General features: G+C 45.1%; 1 protein-coding gene across 1 annotated transcript in view; it reads right to left on the bottom strand.

The window, feature by feature from the left end:
* Positions 1–26,643, bottom strand: part of MYO15A (myosin XVA) — a 1,716,372-nt gene that overhangs the window by 1,236,234 nt on the left and 453,495 nt on the right. Inside the window, exon 25 of the mRNA XM_086939741.1 lies at positions 2,120–2,295. Within this exon, the coding sequence (XP_086795867.1) occupies positions 2,120–2,295 (176 nt within the window). The remainder of the gene's footprint in view (positions 1–2,119; positions 2,296–26,643) is intronic.

The following is a 26,643-nucleotide window of genomic DNA, read 5'->3' on the forward strand; positions in this document are numbered from 1 at the left end:
GTTGGTAGCCTTCCTCATCAACCTGCACGAACACACGTATGCTAGAGTTCGATGGGGTAAGCCTGGGGAGGTGACCGACAGTTTTGAGGTCTCTGAAGGGGTCAGACAAGGGTGCATGCTAGCTATTTTCATAACCACCCGACTGACGCACCCTCCCTTGCTGGCAAGAAAGTTCCACTGCTCATGTTCGCGGATGACACGCTCTTAATTTCTAAGACGAGACAGAGGTTACAACTTGCACTGTCTCGCTTTGAGCTCTTCTGCTGCGAACATGAGCTGGAAGTCAACGTTGGGAAGACCAAATTTATGGTCTTCCGTGGTCCAAGACCAGTTAAAGCTAGGGTCAAAATGGGTGGGGTCATCCTAGAACAGACAGCTGTCTTCACATACTTGGGTGTCACTCACTTTTAGTGAAAACCTAAGTAGGAAACCGCAACTAGACCTCCTAACTCTTAAGCATGCCCAACTTGGTGGTGCTCTGTTGAAGGAGCACAGAAACTCCCTAACCAAACCTTTGGGCCCCCTGATTAAAATTTATGGTTCCAAAATATTACCAGCCATTATGTACGGAGCAGAACTGTGGGGGTTTAGCGACACTTCCCAACTTAAGGTCGCACAGAACAAATTCTTAGGATCGGCAATAGGGTTCCCTCAATCAACACCTCGTATTCCTCTATTATATGACCTAGGATGTGACCCAGTTGAAGACGTGATTCGGTATAGACCACTGGCGTTTTGGCGGCGCCTGTGGACGACACCAGAACTGTCATTGTATGCTAAGGCCCTTTTGGAAGTAAAGGGGCTTCGGGGTGCACACAGGATTCCCTGGCTATCAGGAATAAAGGCTTGTCTGATGGATATGGGGCTGGGATCCTTATGGGTGGATCCAGTTACTGCCATTTTCCCCTCTAAGAAGCGTCTTAAGGAAATTTATTGGAGCAGGATGAGGGAAAAGAGGGTGGCATCTGTTATGGGAAGCTGTATGACTGCTTTACTCCTTGTTATCAAGGACTCTCCCCATTACAGGGAAAAACCAGGACGGGTTCCCAAAGCAAGCGCCGAGATACCCTTTGTGGTGATACGTGCGCTATATAAGAAACTACATTACCATTTATTTTTTACGAGGAATATTGGGACATTATTACAAAACCCTTAGATCGTAAACTCTATCACCAGTTAAGAGTAGGTTCTCTCCCGCTCAGAGGGCTAACCTGCTCTTGGAATTCTGGTAGCTCTGACAAATGTCCCTTTTGTGTGGAGGAGGTGGAAACAGTCGACCACTTCCTCTTTTGTTGTCCAATGTACTCACAAGCCTGGCTGAGGCCTGTATGCCGCTTGCTGGGTACCAGATCCGCATTGGTTGCTAGAAGAATTTTGCAATCTGAAACAACAAAATTTATTGTTATATGCGTATCTAAATTTTTCAGTTGGGCGTGGACAATTCGGTTCCGGAATATGAGATCTTAATACACTGAGTATTTTATGAACCATGTAGATTAGCAAGATTGTCTACTCCACATGAATTTCGCTTTTAGCCACTACATGTTTTATTGATTGCTTCAGTCGCGAGTCTCTGTATATACAATTTAATAACTTTTTATTCCTGTTTTTAATATGCTTTGTATTTATGGATTTTATCACGATATTTTACTTTGGTTTGTGCTGTATTTGTATAGTATGTCTTTTATGATGCAAATCGAATAAAGACCTCTTTGACTGACTGGCCAGCCTCAAAGCACAGAGGAAGGATGGGTAGAGTTCACACTGGTGAGGGTAAGTCAGACTTGCAGAGTGACATGAATGTGTAGTACTAGCTTACCCTTCTTGGGTGGACATTGTTGAAGAGCAATTGTAGGTTGAATCATAGCATTGAAGAAGTTCCAACAAGTTGCAATAAACAAAAGACAGGCATAGGTGTAATTCACTAACTAAGCCCCATACCCCTGATCCTTTTATCAGTGTATTTGTTTATTAATTAATTGCTTTTTATAGCACCTTCTTGTGACTTCAAGTCTTTTCACAACAATTAATATACATAACTTTCCACTTCGATAGGAATATTTTAAATGTTTTACCCTGTATAATTTAATATTTAGAACTTTTAAAAACAATTCTCTACCTGGCAAGATATCCCCTTGCTTGAGCCTGGAGAAGGATGACTTTCTTTCTCAGTGAGTAGAAACGTCTGCGCACAAGGAAGCCACGCGCAATACGCTGCAGGGTGACTGCAGCAAGATGCAACACTCTGTCACGTTTGCTTTCAAGCTGCTGATAAAGATTCTCCTTCATGAACAGCTGGTGGAATAGAGGAGAGGCACAAAGTTAGACAAACAGAGGTAGATAGAGAGTTCATTCCACTTAACTGAAAATGGAATGAGTGTATCAGGGAAAAAGCTGGTGGTGAAATGTACAGGGATGGAAACCTTGGAGTCTTTTGGAAAGTCATCTGTGGAGTAACAAAAGAAGAAATATAAGTCCAATGACAGAAAGAAAACAAGTTACTTACCTGTACGTGTAGTTCTCCTGTATTGGAAGCTTTCATAGATTCACATGCCTGAATCATGAGTCTCCGGTACATAAAAAAACAATGCTTAGTAGTATAGCAAACTGAAAAGAGGTCTAGGCCCATTTCCCTTTTGCAACCCATAACCCTTGTTATGTAAAAGAGATCAAACTTTCCCTGAACCAATCAGAGCTCCTCACCCTCTAGAACCCTCCTGAGAGAACCTTCTGCTCCTCAGATTTTCACGCACTTATGCATAAATAACACTCTTCGTGCAAAATCCAAGGTGAGCCTCTCAGGAGAGGAGGGTGGGTCGCATGTGAATCTATGAAAGCTTCCAATACTGGAGAACTACAGTTACAGGTAAGTAACTTGTTTTCTTACTCCAGTATTGGAGCTTTCATAGATTCACATGCCTGAATCAGAATAGCGAGCAGTAGCATAAAGCACATTTTTATTTTCATATAGTTACTTAATACAGCATCATTCTGTACATAGTTATTTTAGAATTCTGCTCATAAATATTGCAATCACTGTAACTAAACATAACCATATAAAAAATGTGCATTTGTAATAAAGACAAAAGGATGGGCGTATGCAAAGAGGGCTCACCGTTACTGGATAATGTTCCTCAACACCGCTTCTCCCACTGCCACATTTGTCTCTGCGGCTGCTTCCAAGCAGTAGTGCCTGGTGAAGGTGTGCGTAGAACTCCAGGTCACTGCCCTGCAGATATCCTGGATTGGCACTCCTGCAAATAACGCAGTGGAGGTGGACACTGCTCTTGTTGAATGAGCACAAACTCGTGCATTCAGAGGTTTGCCAGCAGCTTGGTGACAATATACTATAGCACTGGAAATCCATCTGGCAATCCCACGTTTCGATAAAGAGAAGCCCTTCCTGGGTGCGCTGAAAGCGCCTAAAAACTGGGAAGACTTGCGAAAGCGTTTAGTCTCTTGTAAATAGAATTTGAGACATCGCTGGACGTCCAGCGAACGGCGAACTCTTTCCGCTGCTGTTGTTGGTTGTGGAAAGAAACGTTTTAAAACTAATTGCTTATTCAAAGGAAAGTCAGTTGGTATTTTTGGGATAAATTTTGGATTAGTTCTGAGAATCATCCTGTCTTTTTTAAATTGCAGAAAAGGGTCTTGAATTGTGAGAACCTGCAATTCCCCCACTCTTCTGGCCGAAGTTAGAGCGATGAGAAGAGCCAACTTCCACAATAGGAATTTGAGATCTGCCCTGTGTATAGGTTCGAAGGGCTGTTTCATTAATTGTGAAAGGACTTGTGAAACATCACAGCCCCCTTTGACACCAACAAATATAAATTTGAAGCCCCAGGATACCCAAAACTTGCCAAAGAACCAACCTTCTGAATCTAAGGTAACGATGCACGACATAGAACATCTAGTAAGATCATTAATCCTCCCCGTCTTAGAAAGGGTAAAAAGACTGGGTGATCAGTTAAGTGACCTAGTAGTAGAAACCATCTTAAACTCCCAATTTCTAAAGGGCCTGATAGCCATTAACACGAACACCAAAATTGGTGGACCCCAACTAACAAAGAAGGCTCCCTCAAAAGTTACTTCACCTACCTCTGATACAACAAAAGGGAATCCTAGACCTACCAAAGATACCCGACCTGTTCTGACCACTCTCAAAGGGAAAGAGGGAAAGAGGGGAAATCAGACGAATCCCATACACACCCTACCCTTACAGACGCCAAAGAAATAGCTTCTCGTCCACTCAATACTCATAAACCTGCTACTACACAGTCACACGTTAAGGTCGCTGACGCAGGCATTCGTCAACCTCTTGATCAATCTACGGAAAACAAGGGTTGCCATATCGACTTGCCACCAGAGGCGGTTCCATACGCCTTAGTACTAACAGGTGTCCCAAAGCTTATAGAGGGAAAAAAGGAAGGTTACCACGAGTTAAAGAATAAAGCCATTTATTGGCTTAGACAGAACAGGCCACTGCCTCCCCATTTAGATGGAGACATACTGTTCGTTAGAAGACTTGGGTGGGTGGGTTCAAGACCAAAAGATATCGTAGGGGATGTAATTATTATTAATTTTAGAGACAGAAGGGTGGTCCCGCACATTGGCAACTGGTATCAGAACCAGGGACACAGTACCATAGTGCCCCGAACATTGACCTACTTTTATCCAGAGGCACTAATTGTTCCACTAATTGTTCCACAACAAAATCGCTGACATACATAACAGCTTTGGAGACAAGCCCACCCCACCTACCTCCGAACTAAAAACCCCCTTCAACAACCTTTACGCCTGGAACCCAATCACCACTGAAGACACCATTCGCCTGATGAACACCATTCACTCAGGATCGCCAACAGACCCATGTCCCCACCACATTTTCAACAAAGCAGACTCCATTATTGCACCCCATCTCCGAGACGTCATCAACTGCTCCCTCAACTCCGCCACCTTCCGGGAAAGCTGGAAACACGACGAACTCAGCGCCTCTTGAAGAAACCTACAGCAGACCCCACCGAACTTAAGAACTACCGCCCCATTTCGCTCCTCCCATTCCCTGCCAAAGTCATTGAGAAAGCGGTCAACAGTCAACTCGCCGCCTTCCTCGAATCCAACAAATCCCTCGACCCTTCACAGTCCGGCTTCCGAGCCAAACACAGCACCGAAACCGCCCTCATCGCAGCAACAGACGACATTTGAACTCTACTGGAAAACGGAGAAACTGCTGCCCTCATCCTACTCGACCTCTCCGCAGCCTTCGACACAGTCTGTCATAACACCCTTATACAACGCCTCAGCGATGTCGGAATACAAGGAAAAGCATTGGACTGGATAATCTCGTTCCTCGCCGGAAGAACCCAGAGAGTCCGCCTCCCTCCTTTTAGATCAGAGGCCACCGAAGTCATCTGTGGCGTACTCCAAGGATCTTCACTCAGTCCCACCCTCTTCAACGTATACATGATTCCCCTCGCATCCATTGCGTGCCAACACAACCTCAACATTATCTCCTGCGCAGACGACACTCAGCTGAGCCTATCCCTCACCAAAGACCCAAACACCGCCAAAACCAACCTACACGAAGGGATGAAAGAAGTAGCCGAGTGGATGAAGAACAGCCGTCTAAAACTTAACTCGGACAAAACGGAAGTCCTCATCTTAGGATCTTCCCCCTCCACCTGGGACGACTCATGGTGGCCATCGGCCCTGGGAACCGCACCCATACCAACGGACCACGCACGTAACCTGGGCTTCATCCTGGACTCCTCCCTTTCGATGACCAGACAAGTCAACGCCATCTCATCATCATGCTTCAACATCCTACGTATGCTCAAAAAAATCTTCAGTTGGATCCCCACCGAAACAAGAAAGACGGTCACCCATGCACTGGTCACAAGCCGACTAGACTACGGAAACACCCTTTACGCCGGAACCACAGCCAAACTACAGAAAAAACTCCAACGCATCCAAAACACCTCAGCCAGACTCATCCTAGACATCCCCCGCCAAGCTCACATCTCCGGTCACCTGAAAGACCTCCACTGGCTCCCCGTCAACAAGAAAATAACGTTCCGCCTCCTCACCCACGCACACAAAGCCCTCTACGACCTAGGACCCGAATACCTCAACACGCGCCTGTCCTTCTACACCCCCACCCGCCAACTTCGATCGTCCAATCAAGCCCTCGCCGAAATTCCACGCAACTAAAGATCCACCATGGGAGGAAGATCCTTCTCCTACATAGCAGCCAGGACCTGGAATTCCCTATCCACCCACCTCCGCCTCACACAGAACCACCTCTCCTTCAGAAAACAACTAAAAACTTGGATATTTGATAAGTAAAGCTCCCCTCCTCCCTCAAGCGCCTTAAGAACCTTTGGGTGAGTAGTGCGCTATACAAATTTAAACTTGACTTGACTTGACACGTGGTTCCCGCGGGGTGCCCACACTACATAAATTTAATCTCTATCCCTCCTACCTATTGAAGCGGTCCCCATGGCCTACAAATTACTCGCACTTCGAGAATATAGAAGGACCTATTAAAAGTCGGAATCTGCAAATCCAGCATGGTTTTAACGTACCACATTGGCCACTTCCACTATCCAACCGATATGATGTCTTTTCGGACCTAAATGATCTGGATTGACAACAGGGACATACCGTGAATATTCTCCGGAAACATTAAGCTGTCCAATGTTAACAAATTTTAATCACAGAGGGGGACACACAAGTGATTTAGCGGAGAGGGACCCTATGATTCCAATTGTTTTGATTGAGTCTTCGATTAAACAGAACAATCAATTAGTTAATCCGTCTGTCACAGACGATCCCCATCTGATCCAGTATAATGCCCCCGAACCTAATCGACTAAATATTTCTAAACAAATAGATTTTACTCACAGTTTTCTTTCCTGGAATGTGGCCGGTTTGGTAGATAAAGTGTATCAAAAACATTGACTAGACGTTGTTACTGCGCATAGCGTAATTTGCCTACAGGAAACATGGTCCCTGGAGGCACTTCATAATAGCGGTTACCAAACCTTCCATACCCCAGATGTTAAAAGTACACATGGCCGTAACAAAGGGGGTCTGTGTACTTTTGTATCTATTACCGGGGGCTTTGAAGTGAAAACGTTCATAGCAACTGAATACTATCAGATACTGTGGTTAAGATGGGGCTCGTCGCAACAAGCACTTATATTACATTTTTATAATAATATACCTTCTGACAGGTGCGGGGTGCTTTTGAGTAATCTCTTTTCGTCCCTGATCTCTTTACAAGACCAGATGGTAGCTGATAATATCATGTTTTGGGTAGGAGACTATAACTGTACGATCTGTCCTCATGATCCACCAGGTTTGTGTGGCCTATCGGATTATAGGGAAGACAGTCCCACCCATTTCAATCATACGCCACTTGGTTCTATACTTAATAATATACTTTTTTATTTTAACTTAAATTTTATAAATGAGATTTGTATACCGAGCATCCCTTTTCAACCCACCTTTAATGGGAGGGGGTGCAATACGATAATTGATTATACCTTAATTTCTGCATCCCATGCCGGGTTAGTGGCTACCTGGGAAACGGGCCACACCCCCCACTCCGATCATTATCCCATAATGTTTAGTATTAATGTCAAAAAACAACATGCAGGGCTGAAGACAACACCCAATATACCCCTGAGATAAGATTAGCTTCAACTAATGGCTACACAATTAAATGGGACAAAGTAGACCCTTCTGGCATTTTGGAAAATTTAGCTGCTTCCAATATTAAAGACATAATGACTTGCCTAACCCAAGATGAAGCACCAGATAGGGTAAGAAATGCGTTACTTACCTGTAACAGCAGTTATCCAGTATTGGTGTCTTTCATAGATTCACATGCCTGAATCATTCCCCGTCGTCGAGACGGGAGCCTCCGGTAAATAAAAAAGTAATGTCCATAGACATACATAGAGAGAAAAGGGTCCAAGGGTCTCCCCTTAGTAGCCTTTCCTTGTCCTTATGTAAAAAGGACCAAACTGACATAGTCAGCCAATCAGCTCCGACCTCCCTCTAGAACCTTCCTGGGAGGAGCCTCAGTCCCTCAGATTTTCGTACGCACCCAGCTAGGTTTGGCGTAGTATAGTTCCGAGAGGGAAGTGAGTCCTTCCAGGGGAGGCGGGAGGGTTGCATGTGAATCTATGAAAGACACCAATACTGGATAACTACTGTTACAGGTAAGTAACGCATTTCTTATCCAGTATTAGGGGTGTCTTTCATAGATTCACATGCCTGAATCAGAGTAGCTAGCAATCACAGTAGCACATTTGTAAAACAGATTTGCTCTGCCGTCATAGTAGATAATGCGTATAATATCATACAACAAAGAGACAGCTTAGATATAATATCATCAGAGCAATAATGTGCATACCTGGAAGGCGGGATGTAGGAAGGCTCACCTTACTGAAAGAGATGGCGAAGCACCGCCTGGCCCACTGCCGCATCCTTCTGGAGTTCGATATCCAGGCAGTAGTGTCTGGAGAAAGTATGCGGTGACTTCCAGGTCGCCGCCCTGCAGATGTCCAGGATTGGCACTCCTGCAAACAGCGCCGCTGACGTGGACATCGCCCTGGTGGAATGAGCGGTAACATGATCATTCAGAGGCCGGCCGGCCTGTTCGTGGCAGAAGGAAATCGCCGAGGAGATCCATCTGGATATGCTTTGTTTTGTGAGTGGTAGGCCCATTCTTGGCCTGCTGTATGCCACGAACAGCTGTGAGGATTTCCTTAGATCCTTAGTCTTCTCTAGGTAGAACTTCAGGCACCTCATAAGGTCCAAAGAATGCAGTGACCTTTCCGCTGCTGTGGAAGGGTTGGCGAAGAAAGACCTAAGGACCAAAGGTTCGTTGAGATGGAAGTCCGACGGTACCTTTGGAATGAACTTAGGGTTTGGTCGCAGTATCACCCTATCATGTCTGAATTGTAGATAGGGTTCTTGAATGGACAAAGCCTGCAGCTCGCTGACCCTTCTGGCCGAAGTTAGAGCGAGCAAGAGTGCAGTTTTCCATGAGAGGTGTTGAAGCGATGCCCTGTGAATGGGTTCAAACGGGTGTCGCATGAGCTGGTTGAGTACCAGGTTAAGCTGCCAGGTGGGGGGTACCTTCCGAGGCCTCGGGAAGGATCTGTACAGTCCTTTGAGGAATTGTTTAACTAGCCGACTAGACCACAGGGATGGTCCTGTGATCGTTCTGGTGAACCTCGAGATTGCTGCCAGGTGGACTTTGATGGACGCATGCGCCAGTCCCGACTGGGCCAAGTGCAGGAGGTATGGTAGTATTTGTTCTGGTGTGATGGTGAGTGGCTGTAAGCCCTGGTCCGAGCACCATATGCAGAACCCCTTCCATTTGAGACAGTAGGTCTTGTTCGTACTGTCCGCTCTTGCTTTGGCTAGCACATCCCTGCAGTCTTGTGGTATATTCAGGCCCCCAAATTCTCTGTGCTCAGGAGCCAGGCTGATAATTTGAGCGAATGGAGGTTCGGGTGTTGCACTTGTCCGTTGGACATCGTCAGTAGGGTTGGGTGTTGTTGCAGTCGGATCGGTGACTTGATGGATAGTCGAAGCAGATCCGAGAACCAGTGTTGCCTCGGCCAGGACGGGGCGATCAAGATCAGGGTGCATGGTTCCGCTTTCATTTTCCTCAGGAGCCGTGGAATCATCGGGAATGGAGGAAAGGCGTATGCAAAGACGCTGTACCATCCGATGGAGAACGCATTTCCTAGTGATCCTGGTTGGGGATGCCAACTTGCGTAGCACAGGCATTTTGCGTTCCTCCTGGTGGCAAAGAGGTCGATGTTTGGGACTCCCCAAAGAGAGAAGATGTGAGTGAGGGCGCTGTCCGATAGTTCCCACTCGTGGGAGAGGGATTTTTGCCTGCTCAGGGCGTCCGCGATGGTATTGTCCCTTCCCGGCACGTATTCCGCTTTGAGTTGGATGTCGTGTAGTACCAGCCAGTTCCAGATCGTCTGCGATTCGCGTGAGAGCGAGAGTGAACGCGTTCCCCCTTGTTTGTTCAAATAGTGCATCGTCGTGGTGTTGTCCGTCCTGACGAGCACTGGGGATTTCTGGATGCGGGGTAGGAAGGCTTGTAGAGCCAGAAACACTGCTCTCAGCTCCAAGAGGTTGATATGGAGCAATTGCTCTTGAGAGTCCCATTTGCCGCTGATCTGTAGGTCCTGGAGCACCGCGCCCCAACCCTCTAGGGAGGCGTCTGTTGTTATCACCAGCGGTGATGCTGGGAGGAGAAACGGCAAGCCCACCATCAGGTTGTGGCGACTTGTCCACCATTGTAGAGCTTTTGAAATCTTCGGTGTGATCCGAAGGATGTCTTCGAATGAGCCAGTGCTCTGTGTCCATTGGCTCGCGAGTGCCTCCTGTAAGGGCCGCATTCTGAGCCTGCAGTGTGGTATGAGGAGTATGCAGGAAGACATCATGCCGAGGAGGGAGGAGTAAGTCCGAACTTTCAGGTGGTTTCTCTTTGCCACAGCCTTGGCCAGAGATAAGATCCTGTCTGCTCTTTCTTTTGAGGGGAAGGCCTTCGTGCAGCCTGTGTCTAACATTGCCCCTAGGAAGGTAATTTTTGTTGCGGGCACCATGCATGATTTCTTGATATTGAGCGTCAATCCCAGATTTTGAAAGAGATTGGTGCAGGCGTTGGAGGACGTGACCGCGTCCCCAGGTGAGGGTGCTTTCACCAGCCAGTCGTCTAGGTAGGGGAAGACCTGGTGGCCCAGTTGGCGCAGGAATGCCGCCACAGACGCAAGGCATTTCGTGAATATGCGCGGCGCGGACTTGAGGCCGAACGGCAGTACTTTGAACTGATAGTGACGGCCCGCCACCTCGAATCTTAGGAACTTTCGGTGAGTTTTGAGGATAGGGATGTGGTAGTATGCATCCTGGAGATCCAGTGACACCATAAAATCTCCTTTCTCTAGAATGCCCAGGATTTCCTGAATTGTCACCATCCTGAATGATTGGCTTCGTAGGAAGGTGTTGAGCCCCCGGAGATCCAGGATGGGTCTCCACTTGTTTTCTTTTTGCCGAACAAGAAAGAAGTGGGAGTAAAATCCTTTCCCCTTCGAGGATGCCGGAACCCTTTCGATCGCTCCTTTTTGTAGCATTGTCGAAAGTTCCTTTAGAAGCAGGCGTGGATGTTTGTGTGTCCGTCTGCGTGGAGGGGTATTGGGAGGGATGGAGGTGAACTCGAGAGAGTGGCCAAATCGAATAATTTGAAGAACCCACCGGTCCGTGGTGATGTTCTGCCAATTGTGAAGGAAATGGGTCAGCTTTCCTCCAATCTGAAAGGACGGAGATGGTGTTCGGACTGGCTGGAGGAGGTGGTCACTGGCGGCCGCCAGCGCCCCTCTTGGTGTTTTTACCTCTGTAGGACGACCTTCCGAATGAAGACTGTCTGCCCTGTTGTTGCTTGTGTTGGTACTGTCCTTTTTGATTGTACGAGAATGAGGACGAGGACCTGTTTTGATATGAGCCTCTATAGGAGGATTGACCCCTGGGCTTGTTGCCACGAAAGGACTGGTTTCTGAACTGTAGAGATCCCAGGGCTCTTGCTGTGTCTGTGTCCTTTTTAATGGCCTGTAGGGCCTCGTCGACCTGTACTCCAAACAGGTGCTGGCCGTCGAAGGGCATGTCTAGAACCTTTGCCTGAACTTCCTGGCGGAATGAAGTGGCTTTGAGCCATCCCTGTCGTCTCAGCACAGCCGCTCCCGCAAGTTGACGGAAGCCTGTCATGGCTGCGTCGATAGCACAGTCTATGAGCTCCGCTGCAGAAGATTGACCCTCCACGAGGAGCGCTTTCACCTCACCCTGGACGTCATCAGGTAGTTCCTTTAGGTAAGGGGCAATGTCCTCCCATAGTTGTCGATTGTAGCGTCCTAGCAAGGCAATGGAGTTGGCCACCTTGATGGACATGGCCGATGTGGAGGTGAAGCGCTTGCCTATTGTGTCCAGTTTCCTGCCCTCTTTATCCGGGGGAGCTGACAGTGGTGATGAAGGGTTGCGGGAGTTTTTCTGGGCCGCCTGCGTCACTACCGAGTCCGGTTTGGGGTGACCATTTAGGCAAGCCGCTGCAGTGAGTGGTGCCCTGTATTTTTTATCAAGGCGTGGGACCACCGCAGGCACAGAAGCAGGAGTGAGCATTAGCTTCTTTCCCTGTTCCCACAAAAAGTCTATGATTGGAACAGCTTTTGCAGATTTTTGAGGCTGTTCCTTGAAGTCATGGAGGAAACAGTCCGTTTCCGTGGATTCCACCACCATGTGGAATCTCTTCGCCGCTCTCTCCACCAGCTTGTGGAAACCCGCAATGTCCACCGGTGGGGAGTCCGCTTGGCGTGGTTGTGGTGAAGCTGGGGATGATGTAATATATTCGTCCTCATCAGCCTGGTCCGAGTGGTCTGAGTGAACCTCCTGGACCTCTCCTTCCTCCAGTTCTTCCTCTTCATCTTCTTCGTCCGAAGAGACCACCACTTGAGGATGAACTTCCTGGTGGGGTTGATGGCGAGGATGAGGGCGCTCCGGTGCGGACACCTGAACATGCACTGGAGGTGTCTGATCTTCCTTGTCCTCTGGTGCGGGACTTTCAGGTGCTTGACCACCTTTGCTAGGTTCCGGAAAGCGCCGCTTGTAGTCTTGCACAAGAAGTTTCAAGTCATCCACCAGTGTCGCCGGCAGGCATATCATGGGGGTGACTTCGGTGTGGACAGTGGCTTGGACCGAGTGCTCCTGATACGTGAATTCGTCCTGTTCCTCATCCGTGCTTTGGCATTTTATGTGGAGGTCTGTGAGAGAAGTAGCGGGATTCAGATGGTCATCCTCCTCGGATTCCTCGCTTTGGAAAATTTCCTGAGGTAGTTGTTTTTCCACCTTGCTAGGAGACGTCGTTTCCGGGGTAATTATTGACTTTTCCTGTTTAGTATACTGAATGGTAGAGCTCGTAGTCGTCGAGGGGTCCGTCGACGGTGGTAGCATCATGTACGGCGTCTCCACCAGCTTTGATTTCTTCCATGTTTCGTTCGTCGTCGAATCGCTCGTCGACGGTGTCGTCGTCGAGTCCGTCGTCGTCGAGCCCGTCGTCGACGGTGTCTTCGTCGACGGTGTCTTCGTCGACAGTGTCTTCGTCGACGGTGTCTTCGTCGACGGTGTCTTCGTCGACGGTGTCTTCGTCGACGGTGTCTTCGTCGACGGTGTCTTCGTCGACTGTGTCTTCGTCGACGATGTCTTCGTCGACGGGCTCGTCGTCGACGAGGTCTTCGTCGACGGAGGGGTTGACGAAGGTATCATGGTCGTCGACGACTGCGCAGCCGTCGTCGTCATCGACGGTGCCTTCGTAGACGATTGTCTCGTCGACGAGTCTCTCGTCGACACTCTCGTCAACGACGGTTTGGACGACGATGTGCTCGTCGCTGTTGATGGCGTCGTCGACGGTGTAGTCTTCGTCGACATTGTCAGGGGAATAATTGAAGAAACAGGCCTACCTGTAGATGAAGAGGAAGTAGTCATCGTCGTTGAAGCTGAGGGCGACGATGCCGATGTGGTAGACACCGTGGTTTTTACTGAGGTAGTCCTCTGGCTTTGTCTGGAGGACGGAGCAGGCATTTTGAAGGTTTTATCTTCCTTCGCCGACACTGAGGGTGACGCCGATCTCGCCTCAGAAGACTTTTTGTGAGTCTTCGCAGGAGGAGTGCCTGAGTGGCCCGGGGAAGCGTCCCTTGGCCTCTTGCTCGAGCTAGCAGAAGTTCTGGAAACGCTGCTCACAGAGGACTCTGGATTGTCCCTGTTCTTAAGCCTGTCCAGCCAGATCAGAAGGCGACCTTCTCTGTCTCTCACGGTCTTTTTGGGAAAAGACCGACAGATTGCGCATTTTTCCGAATTGTGATCCGGGTAAAGGCAATACAGGCATAGGTCGTGTTTGTCATCCACATGAATCCTTTTCTTACTGCAGGAAGAGCAGGCCCTGAACAGGGCTTTCTTCCCCAAGTCAGACATGACAAAGGCAGTATAAACACACACTTACTTCAGGGGTAGTGTGTTGAGGAAGTCCTTGAAGAGATTTTTTGTTTCAGAGAAACTTCCAAGAGAGTTTGATGAGTTTTAGTAATAATCCTGAGGAGAGCTCAGGCTGGAGACTCCCTAGCACAACGTGCGGTAGAAAATCTGAGGGACTGAGGCTCCTCCCAGGAAGGTTCTAGAGGGAGGTCGGAGCTGATTGGCTGACTATGTCAGTTTGATCCTTTTTACATAAGGACAAGGAAAGGCTACTAAGGGGAGACCCTTGGACCCTTTTCTCTCTATGTATGTCTATGGACATTACTTTTTTATTTACCGGAGGCTCCCGTCTCGACGACGGGGAATGATTCAGGCATGTGAATCTATGAAAGACACCCCTAATACTGGATAATGAACTCTTTTTCCAATATTTTAGCCACAGTTAAATCTTTATTGACAAGAGAACACCGGAAGGGAGTTTTAAAACTCTTTAGGTGGTTTGACAGTGAGTGCACTAAAGCACTAACCTTCCTTAAAAAGGCACTGCAGACAACTCCCAAAAACCCGGATCTAATTCGTGCAGCCAGAAAAACTTATAAAAATACGATCAAAATGAGAAAAACCACATTAAAGAATAAGGTATGGGCAGCCCTGAAAGAAGCCTCGACTAAAAGGGACAACAGGGAGTTTTGGAAGGTGGTCAACCACCCCTTCCTACAAACACAAGAGGCTAATCTTAGTGAGATGGCAATTACAGGTGATCAATGGGTAGCTCATTTTAAACATTTGTATGGTAGAATGTCATCCATTGATGATGAAACAATTTTAACAGACAAGGATAGCAATTCTCTGGTAGGCAAATGGCCCACTTCTTTTCCTTTATCGATAACCTTCAGTTATGAGGAAGTTATTAAAAGTATCAAGGACAGCAGATCGGGAAAGGCACCGGGCCCTGAGGGTGTTTCCATAGACACCTATAAGGCTGAGATAGATCTATGGGCTCCCATGATAACTAACATTTTAAATAAAGCGAACCAACAAGGTTTTATAACCTCATGGTCTGATGCCATAGTGATACCTATCTATAAAAAGGGCAAGAGAGAAGACCCGACCTGCTATCGCCCAATCTCCTTGTTGGATGCTTTGGCAAAGGTGGCAGGCCGAATCATTTTAAACAGAATACAAACTTGGTGGGAGGAAAAACACATTTTTACCAACTTACAGTATACTTCAGCCCAGGAAAGGGAACAACGGAACAATGCTTAAATTTGTTCCTTCTTATAGCAAAATACACTCAGGCCAAGAACGGGAACCTTTTTATTTAATTTATAGATTTAAGTTCGGCTTTTGACTGTGTAGATCATGAATTCCTATGGCTAACACTTAGCGACATGGGGATTGATATCATATATCAAAGAACTCTATAGAGAGGCAGGAGCAAGGGTTAGGTACGGCCCTAGGGGGTAATGCTCAGATAAATTCCCTATAACAAGGGGTGTTAGGCAGGGGTGCATTTTAGCACCCCTGCTATTCTCCTTATACATAAACTCAATTGGACATCACCTTAGGGACTTTCAGCACGATTACCCCACTATTAAAGGAATTCCTACCCCAATATTGCTATACGCCGACGATGCGGCATTAATGTCACGGACCAGACTCGGGATTCAGAGAACTGTAGATAAATTCAACATCTATATGAAGCTCCGCGGCCTGAAAATAAATATCTCTAAAACTTTTATAATGGTCTGTGGGAAGGGTAAAAAAAGGGCATCTTGCCCTATTTTCCTAGATAATAAGAGAATTAAAACTACAGACACTTTCTCCTATTTAGGGGTAAATGATCAAAAAGGAAGCTCTTGGCAGCCAGCGGTTAACACTAGGAAATGAGCTTTTCTGCGTTCCACTGGAGCATTGAGAAACTTTTCCACCAAATTGGGGGGGAAGCCAGTTAAAGATTTAATTTATATTTACAAAGCTAAGTGCGTTTCTACAGCCACCTATGGCGCAGGTATTTGGGGCATTGAACACACACAGGGGTTACAAAGTTGTGAAAACCAGTTCCTTGCCTACCTATTGGGGGTACCTAAAACTACATCTTCATTTATGTCCCACATAGAAACAGGCCTTTCCCATATAACAGACTCCATAAGGATCTCTCCGATCCTTCTTTGGCACAAGGTCTGGGTTACCCCGGAAACTGCATTAAACCGGGAACTAATAATTGATTGGTTTCAAAAGGAGAGGGTACCCCACTTTCACCAGGGAACAGGGTAGGAAGACAGTTAGTCAAAGGGGAATCCCTGGAGTCAGCTCGTTAAACTATGACTCATAACCTATCTTATTAGGAAAGAAAGTCGCACAGTGCACTATGTATTAAGGAATATAAAAAAAGGGTTTCCACAGAGAAATAGAATCGTTAACAATCTATTATTTATTAAAAGCCAAAATCAAGCAAAATAGAAAAACAATAAAAAGGCAAAGCAATTTCATACAATTTTAACAATACAGTTTAAAAACCAAGGGAAAAATACCTTGAAAAGATAAAAGTTAAATAAGGACAGTGTTATACAAGCACAATCATATTATACAGACACAATAATAAAATACACGACCAATGGAGACATATCTAGAACATATTGACAGTGAATAGACAGAAAACGGAACTACATATAAACACAAAAACCCCTTGTATCGATGTGGCTTCCAGATATCTTTGCCACTGAATATAACCAGATCCAATGGCCTGAACCACTTTAACTACTGTAAAGCTTTAGTGAAAAGGTTGGATGTCCATCTAAAGTTTTACCCGGCCCTGACTGGATTCTTTTAAACAAAGAAACAATGCGTTGACGCGTTTCGGTGCAGTACAATTGATTCTGTGGCACCTTCCTCAGGACTTCTCTTGCTGGGGTTTCAAGAAGTGGATAGTTACACCGTATCTGTAGGTATATGGGGAAAAATGTACGGAGTCATTTATCGTACATAATACCAGTTTCTCTTTTTCTTAAATCAATATGTCTTGGCTTCTCTTGTCTTGGATGGCTGTTGCTTCTCAACTCCCTATAGATACATCAGGTAGCTTTGTTTGCATTGTACACTACTTTTAAAACAAGGTCCTGCCACATTTACAGTAAAATTATAAAGCAGCTAGCGTTACATACCCTCCGAATCGTTTTCAGTGTGGAAAACCTGTTTGTCTTTACTTTAAACTAGGGTGGGATTCTATGGGAAGGAACATGTCTAAGGTAGATAAAGTATAATCTCACCCCCAAATGATGTAGGAGACGTTCCAAAATAGGGTCTGCTTTGCGTCACACTTTGGTTCTGCAAGCTCTACTGTAGATATTTTCTGTTGAATAAAATCCTACTGTTAAAGGATCGTTTTCTAGCGTTTTATGAACTCTATAGGACAACAGGTTTTTATAGTTACCTCTCTCCTGAACTAGGAGCTCCTTCTCTTGGGGTGTCTTCTTTAAATATTGTCAGGCTATTTCACTGTTTTTCCATATATCTATAGGGGTAATGAACATGGTATCTTTAGTGTGTCTTGCCTGTGTGCCTGTTTCTAATCTAATGCTTTATTATATCTTTCTCTTACCTCTTGGTATATTAAAACATTCCTTGAACGGGCATAAGATGTCGCCGGTACTTCCAAGAACTAGATGTGTTCTGTTAGTCAAAGAAAATGTATAAATATAAAGGATGCGTTACTGTTTAAACTCCCATCCTATCATGGTTTACTCCCTGCTACGCTTATTATTGTGAAAAAAGGGGGGGGGGTCTCCCTTTTCTTCTCTTGTGCCACTATAATATGCTTGCCGCTATTGTCTACCCATGGTAGTTGGCCCAACACCCTCAATTTACAGAGCAAGTCTTGGATTTCTATATAATCCTGCTATTGTCAGCGGTAATTTGACCTGGCCTGGATGGGGTACTTGACTACTTAGTGAAATCCCCTTACATATCAGTTTAGGTGGGGGTATTCCATTTTGGTTCCAGTTACATCTCCAAAAATTCAGAAGTAAATGCTAAATCTGCTCCCTCCCACATAACATTTAAAGGTAAGGGATTTAGGGTATAAAGTCTTCCCTCTCCTTATTCCACCTTGGACCCTTTAATCCTCTAGTTAAAGTGAGCTAATTGGAGTCACCCATTGTGGTGGACCCCTCTCATAGGGGGACGCGGACTGACGAGTCACTTACCCGGAATATGCCGTAACCGCGCTTCTGCCTCGTTCCTTCACTCATTCTAATGTGTGTTTGTGGTGCCTGTATTTATATGTGTTAGGGGATGTCTGATTGAGAACACCTGGCTGGGCGCGCCGGAAACCGGCTCCAAAAATCGGCGCTAACGTGGGCGCCATCTTTGAATGGTGAAAAGATGCAGGGGTTATGATATGTATCCTACCCATATGTTATTTATGGCTAAGGACAACGTTTTTCATATATTGTCCTTTAGTTTACTGGCGCTGTAAGGGTATACCCGGGGAGTGTTTATTTTGTTTATGGAATCGGGCCGTCCTGATATTCCAGCTAGCTGTGGGCGCCATCTTGGAATGGTTAGGCTCGCTGGAATCCGGCTCCATATACCGGCGCTAACGTGAGCGCGATCTTTAAATGGTGGAAAGATACAGGGATTATGGTGTATATTCCCCCCACATATTATTCATGGCTAAGAACAACGCCTTTCATATGTTGTGCCTTTTATTTTACTGGCGCTGTAAGGGTATGCCCGAGAAGTGTTTATTTTATTTCTGAAATCGGGACGTCCTGATGTGTATGCTGAGTCACTCTACACAAACATACCGCAAAAAGACACCATTGTGGCAGTCAGGAACCTCCTGGAAGAGACCGACATAACAGGGGGCAACAAAGAGTTCATTGTCCAGTGTGTCTCGATGGTTCTCCTTAATAATATTTTCCTCTTTAAAAAATACAGGCACCACAAACACACATTAGAATGAGTGAAGGAACGAGGCAGAAGCGCGGTTACGGCATATTCCGGGTAAGTGACTCGTCAGTCCGCGTCCCCCTATGAGAGGGGTCCACCACAATGGGTGACTCCAATTAGCTCACTTTAACTAGAGGATTAAAGGGTCCACGGTGGAATAAGGAGAGGGAAGACTTTATACCCTAAATCCCTTACCTTTAAATGTTATGTGGGAGGGAGCAGATTTAGCATTTACTTCTGAATTTTTTTAGATGTAACTGGAACCAAAATGGAATACCCCCACCTAAACTGGTATGTAAGGGGATTTCACTAAGTAGTCAAGTACCCCATCCAGGCCAGGTCAAATTACCACTGACAATAGCAGGATTATATAGAAATCCAAGACTTGCTCTGTAAATTGAGGGTGTTGGGCCAACTACCATGGGTAGACAATAGCGGCAAGCATATTATAGTGGCACAAGAGAAGAAAAGGGAGACCCCCCCCCTTTTTTCACAATAATAAGCGTAGCAGGGAGTAAACCATGATAGGATGGGAGTTTAAACAGTAACGCATCCTTCATATTTATACATTTTCTTTGACTAACAGAACACATCCAGTTCTTGGAAGTACCGGCGACATCTTATGCCCAATCAAGGAATGTTTTAATATACCAAGAGGTAAGAGAAAGATATAATAAAGCATTAGATTAGAAACAGGCACACAGGCAAGACACAGTAAAGATACCATGTTCATTACCCCTATAGATATATGGAAAAACAGTGAAATAGCCTGACAATATTTAAAGAAGACACCCCAAGAGAAGGAGCTCCTAGTTCAGGAGAGAGGTAACTATAAAAACCTGTTGTCCTATAGAGTTCATAAAACGCTAGAAAACGATCCTTTAACAGTAGGATTTTATTCAACAGAAAATATCTACAGTAGAGCTTGCAGAACCAAAGTGTGACGCAAAGCAGACCCTATTTTGGAACGTCTCCTACATCATTTGGGGGTGAGATTATACTTTATCTACCTTAGACATGTTCCTTCCCATAGAATCCCACCCTAGTTTAAAGTAAAGACAAACAGGTTTTCCACACTGAAAACGATTCAGAGGGTATGTAACGCTAGCTGCTTTATAATTTTACTGTAAATGTGGCAGGACCTTGTCTTAAAAGTAGTGTACAATGCAAACAAAGCTACCTGATGTATCTATAGGGAGTTGAGAAGTAACAGCCATCCAAGACAAGAGAAGCCAAGACATATTGATTTAAGAAAAAGAGAAACTGGTATTATGTACGATAAATGACTCCGTACATTTTTCCCCATATACCTACAGATACGGTGTAACTATCCACTTCTTGAAACCCCAGCAAGAGAAGTCTTGAGGAAGGTGCCACAGAATCAATTGTACTGCACCGAAACGCGTCGACGCATTGTTTCTTTGTTTAAAAGAATCCAGTCAGGGCCGGGTAAAACTTTAGATGGACATCCAACCTTTTCACTAAAGCTTTACAGTAGTTAAAGTGGTTCAGGCCATTGGATCTGGTTATATTCAGTGGCAAAGATATCTGGAAGCCACATCGATACAAGGGGTTTTGGTGTTTATATGTAGTTCCGTTTTCTGTCTATCCACTGTCAATATGTTCTAGATATGTCTCCATTGGTCGTGTATTTTATTATTGTGTCTGTATAATATGATTGTGCTTGTATAACACTGTCCTTATTTAACTTTTATCTTTGCAAGGTATTTTTCCCTTGGTTTTTAAACTGTATTGTTAAAATTGTATGAAATTGCTTTGCCTTTTTATTGTTTTTCTATTTTGCTTGATTTTGGCTTTTAATAAATAATAGATTGTTAACGATTCTATTTCTCTGTGGAAACCCTTTTTTTTATATTCCTTAATACATAGTGCACTGTGCGACTTTCTTTCCTAATAAGATAGGTTATGAGTCATAGTTTAACGAGCTGACTCCAGGGATTCCCCTTTGACTAACTAATAATTGATTGCCTGTCTTTAGATGGGCTGTCAAAAATTAAATGGCTAAGCTATGTGAGAAACATGTTTAAGGAGCTAGGTCGCCCGGAATTCTTTGTAAAACCAACAACAATGGAGAAGGTATCAAGAAGCTCGATCAAAAAAATGGCTTTGGCCCACCTTGTAACATCCAGGTGGAATGCAGAAAGAGAAAAACAAACCATCATTAGATACCAGCAAAATACATCTCATGAAGGGCTACAAAATTATCTAACACTAGCGAATAGCCCCTATGCCCGCTCGCTCCTTACTCGCCTTAGGTTAGGCTTTTTCTTTCGACTGGTCACATTCCCACAATGCAATAACTGGTCCCCGTCAAATCCTGCATGTCCCTGCGACGATATTTCGCAACAGTTTAATATTCATTGTGTCTTATTTTGTAAATTTTATCAGGCACCACGCAGGGTCTACTTATTACCAATTCTAAGGACTTGGGGGATTAGAACTTGTAAGTCAGCTTTTCTTAAATTGTTACAGATGGAAGAAGACTATGTCATTCATGCACTGTATCGCTTTTTAATACTTGTGATAAAGTTCCGTAACTCAATGCTTTGATCACTGAGGCTCTACTGTCATCTCTTTGACCATTACTTGTTTCTTTTTTATGAAATGTCTTTTAAATGTGCCATTTTTTGTAACAATTGTTTTTAACTTGTGCGCTTTTATTGTTTGATTCATTAAATCGAATAAAGCAATTTTGAAATTAAAAATGTGAAAGGACAATGTTCAAACGCCAAAGAGGTGGAGGCGGCTTTATTGGAGGAAATACTCTGAATAATCCCTTCATGAATTGTTTAACAATTATTGCCGACCATAAGGATGGTCCCAAAGCAGTCCTTCTGTAGCGTGATATTGCCGCTAAATGTACCTTTATAGATGCGTGAGCCAAACCAGACTTAGCTAAAAGCAGGATGTATGGAATAATCTCATGAGGTGCCGAATGCAAAGGATGAACGTTACTTCTTTGACACCAGAGACAAAATCTCTTCCACTTCATTCTGTAGGTTTTGTTCGTACTATCCGCCCTGGCCTTGGAGAGGATATCTTTACATTCTTCTGAGCTGTTTAGATGCTGAAATTCACAGTGCTCAGGAGATAGGAAGCTAAGCGCAAGGATCTCGGGTCCAGATGGAGCACTTGTCCCTGGGACATCGTCAGAAGCAATGGTATTGGTGGAGGCGAATCGGATGGACCTCCGAAAGCAGCAGAAGCTCCATGAACTAGTGTTGCCTGGGCCACCATGGGGCTATTAGGATTAGTCTGCATGGTTCTTTCTTGATCTTCACAAGCACTCGCGGCAACAGAGGAATTGGAGGAAAGGCGTAGGCAAAGACGCCTGACCATGCCATCGAAAATGCATTCCCCCAAGATCCCTGTTGGGGAAGCCCGCTTGCAAAGAACCGGCATTTCCTGTTCTCCGCTGTAGCAAAAAGGTCTACTGTCGGTTCTCCCCATTTTTGAAAAATGTTGTTCAGGACTCCTTAATCCAACTCCCATTCATGGCAGGACGATTTGAGTCTGCAGAGAGTATCCGCCTTGATGTTTTGATCCCCTGGGAGACGTTCTGCTGTCATGGATATCCTGTGCCATAGCGCCCATTCCCATATGTCCTTGGCTTCCAGGGAGAGTGATCTTGGTTCTCCCTGCTTGTTTAAGTAGTGCATTGCAGTTGTGTTGTCCGGTCTTATCAACACAGATGATCCTCTTATCCTTGGCAGGAAAGCTAGCAATGCGAAGCGGACCGCTTTGAGTTCTAGTAAGTTTATGTGCAGTTGCTGTTCGTGCAACTTCCAGCGACCGCTGACTTGAAGGTCTTGAAGGAATGCTCCCGATCCTTCCAGGGACGCATCTGTTGTCACTATCAATGGAGCTGGAATTGTGAGGAATGAAAGACCCTGCAAGACAATCCGTTTTCGGGTCCACCATGTTGCTGCCTGAACCATGACCGGCGTAACTTGGACAACATCCTCGAAGGATCCCTCAGCTTGACGCCATTGCAGATCCAGTTGCTCTTGCAACAGACGCATTCTTAACCTGCAGTGAGGTACAAGGGAATGCAAGATGACATTGTTCCCAATAATGACTTGTACTTGCGAACTGAAAGACACTTTCTTTTAGTAAAATCATTGAAGAGAGAAATAATTTTCAGCTGCCTTCTCTGGAGGGGAACGCCTTGTTTCTGTCTGTATCCAGTATTGCCCCCAAAAAAGTGATGCTTTTCGTTAGCTGAAGGGATGACTTCTCTTCGTGTAGAGTCAGACCTAGCCTGGCAAACAACTGCACGCAAGCCTCTGTTGATGCTCGGGCTAACGCTGCTGATGGTGCCTTGACCAGCCAGTCGTCGAGGTAGGGAAATACTTTGTGTTTCTGTCTTCTTAGAATCTCCGCCACTGGAGGCAGGCATTTTGTAACAATTCTTGGGGCTGATTTCAGGCCGAAGTGCAGTACCTTGAATTGGTAATGTTCCCTGGCTACCATGAACCGAAGGTACTGCCTGTGTGAAGGATGGATGGGAATATGAAAGTACGCATCCTGTAGGTCTAGTGTGGTCATATGGTCTCCTGGGTTCAACAGTAGAAGGATGTCTTGCAGAGAAACCATCCTGAAAGATTGCTTTTTGAGATAGGTGTTTAGGGATCTGCCAATGACATCGTCGATGCTACCGCCGGCGTTGCCGTTACAGTCGTCGTTGTTGCCGTCGACGATCCCGTTGTCAGTGCCATCGTCAACGATCCCGTCGACAACGTGGTTGTAGTCGTTGCCGTCAACGACTCGGTGTCGACGGTGGTACTGTCGACGGTGATAAAGCTCTAGAAACAGCTTCTTGACAGAAATCCTGACCTTTGGGGTAGATTTTGAGGGCTCTGAATGAGTTTTCTTTGTATGTTTAACCCCCGAAGCATGACCCTTCTTCTCCTTCTCTTTGCCCGAAGGAGATTTTGAGGGACTGCGCACTGAAAACCCTGGGGTGGTCTTTTTAAGGGCCTTCTCAGGTCTTTCCCCTGAGATATGAGCCTGAGGAAATCTGCTTCTTTTCTGAGATCTCCTGGAAGAAGAGGACTCCTCCTCACTGTCACTGGATAAGATCTCCTTCCTAGCTTTCACCTTTTGAAGCCATAGTAGAAGCCTTCCTTCACGGTCCCTCAATGTTTTATTGGAAACGGTACGACATACCTTGCAATCCTTTGCCTGATGGTCTGGATAAAGGCAGTAGATGCAGTCCTTATGAGGGTCGATTGTATAAAGCCTTTTTTTTTTAGAGCAGGTGGCACAAGCTCTAAATTATCCTTTTTTTTCTCCTTGTCAGCCATGGTACAAGAAGGAGAAATAGTCTGAAGAATTCCAAATAATTAATCTGGAGAAGGAAAAAACACTCTGGTCTAATATCAAATGAATATACTGAAGAGTGTGAGCATAGCTCAAAGGAGACTCCCTAGCACAATGTGTGGTAGAAAATCTGAGGAGCAGAAGGTTCTCTCAGGAGGGTTCTAGAGGGTGAGGAGCTCTGATTGGTTCTGGGAAAAGTTTGGTCTCTTTTACATAACAAGGGTTATGGGTTGCAAAAGGGAAATGGGCCTAGGCCTCTTTTCAGTTTGCTATACTACTAAGCATTGCTTTTTCATGTACCGGAGACTCCAGTCTCGACGACAGGGAATGATTTAGGCATGTGAATCTATGAAAGCTCCAATACTGGAGTAAGTGTGATAGCCACATACCAATAACATAACACAACCTTCATTCTTGTCCAAGGGATGCCCAGACGTTAACAGCCAAAGGAACCCACTTATCCCTCCCTGTTAGTCAGATTCTAGTGGCTGGTTGAGAGAACGAGGTAGCTTTCGAGCCAGGTAAAGATTGGCCCCCAAGACCCTCTTATTTCAGACTTCTGGAGGCAGAAGACCACTGTTAACACCTTGGCTGCTAGTGGTTTTCCCCTCCTGTGCTGACATTCCATGAATCCCTCTATTCATGGCAAGGTTAAAGAGCCTGTGCAGTCCAAATCCTATTTGATATATAGAGTAGGTCAGTGGCGGAGCTTGAACTCTACCATTGTGATGTTATTGGTACTTACAAAGTTAAGGTTCGTAAAAAGAAGGCGAAAGTGTGTAGCACATCAAATGACACTTTCTGTTACTTTTTCAGAGGCTATCACTAAACAAGGGACCATAAAAGTAATCAAATGCTTTGATAAACATTAAATTATTGTATAAAACACTGAAAACATGTTAAATTCCACTTTATGCAAATTGTGGCCATTAAGCTTCTTGGAAGGATTTTGTAAATGTTAAGTTTTTCTCCTTTTGCCACATGCGATTGATGAATTATTGCTATACAGCATTCTTCTAATTTTCAGAAGGCAGTTTTACTAGCCATTTACTAACACTTTCTGATGCTTTTTCCATAAAGAATGTTTTGAAAGCATTCCCTCAGACCCATAACATATCCAGAACAATCTTAGTAGAATTCTTCCTAATATTTCTAGCACTTTAACTTGAAACATTGACAAGGGCAGTTAGAACTATGAGGGTAAACTAACCACACCCCCTTTAAGGTTTGTTTGCTCTATTGTTATGGAACTACACAATCTCCCCCTTGAAATCGTCATATAACCACTTTCAATCTTTATATACATTCATGGGCAAATTAACCCACTGAACCTTTCTTTCCTCTTTGGAAAATACACCAGGTTGCTTACATTTCTAATCATAACACTAGACTTCTAGCTCATCAATTATCTTGATAGCCAGTCCTTACTCTTTTGCCATTCTAAAATCCATATTTATATGGTACCTAAACTGATCATCCTAATTTAAATTTGATAAATTTGGCAACACAAATGACTACTGGAGCTACTTTCCATGCCTCTTAATATGGCATAGAACACACATGCTTTGCTAACAATCGTAAAACAATGGTGTAAGCGTATTTGTTCAAACTATATCTCCACTTTAATCTAGGCCATTTTTATATTTTGGCATAAACTCATAATCATTTATGTCTCCAGATTAAACTGTCTCTGCTATTTGAGAGGCCGTTTTCTAAAGTTAAAGTATTATACAAATTGTTCCCTTTGGGGAGGGTCTGAGACAAGGAAATTCCCTCAGTGCCCATTCTATTGCATCTATGAGCCATGTTGCATGTGTAGGCAGTCGTTCCCAGTACTAATCCCAGAGCTGCAAATTCGCTGGCCATTTTGGCCTTGGTGGGTCAGGTTAGGAGTCCGAACACACGCTGCTTTGCTGTAGCAGCAATAAACACGCGGGTCACCTGTTTCAAGGTCACACGGACCTACTCCCAATAACTCCGCACCTGCACACATTCCCAAACGTGTGGATGAAAGTTACATTGTCAGTGCCACATTTAGGACAAATCTGAGGGTGTTGTGGGTAGATTATATGTAGCCTCACTGTGGTTAGGTAGGTGCCTGAAAATTTGTCAATTTCAACTTTGGATTGCTAGTTATTGTTTCGACTAATTGACAGGCAAACACACATTCCTCATCTAGTAGGGATTCCTCCAGGTTCTCCTGGCCATCATTGGTTCCTTGTTTCTATCCCCTTCCAAGTCCTTGTGACACTCCTACCCCCTCCCATCCCCTCCTTCTAATATTGTTCTAAGTGTGAC

The sequence above is a fragment of the Lissotriton vulgaris genome, chromosome 10 (assembly GCF_964263255.1).
Source record: "Lissotriton vulgaris chromosome 10, aLisVul1.2, whole genome shotgun sequence".
NCBI lineage: Eukaryota > Metazoa > Chordata > Amphibia > Caudata > Salamandridae > Lissotriton > Lissotriton vulgaris.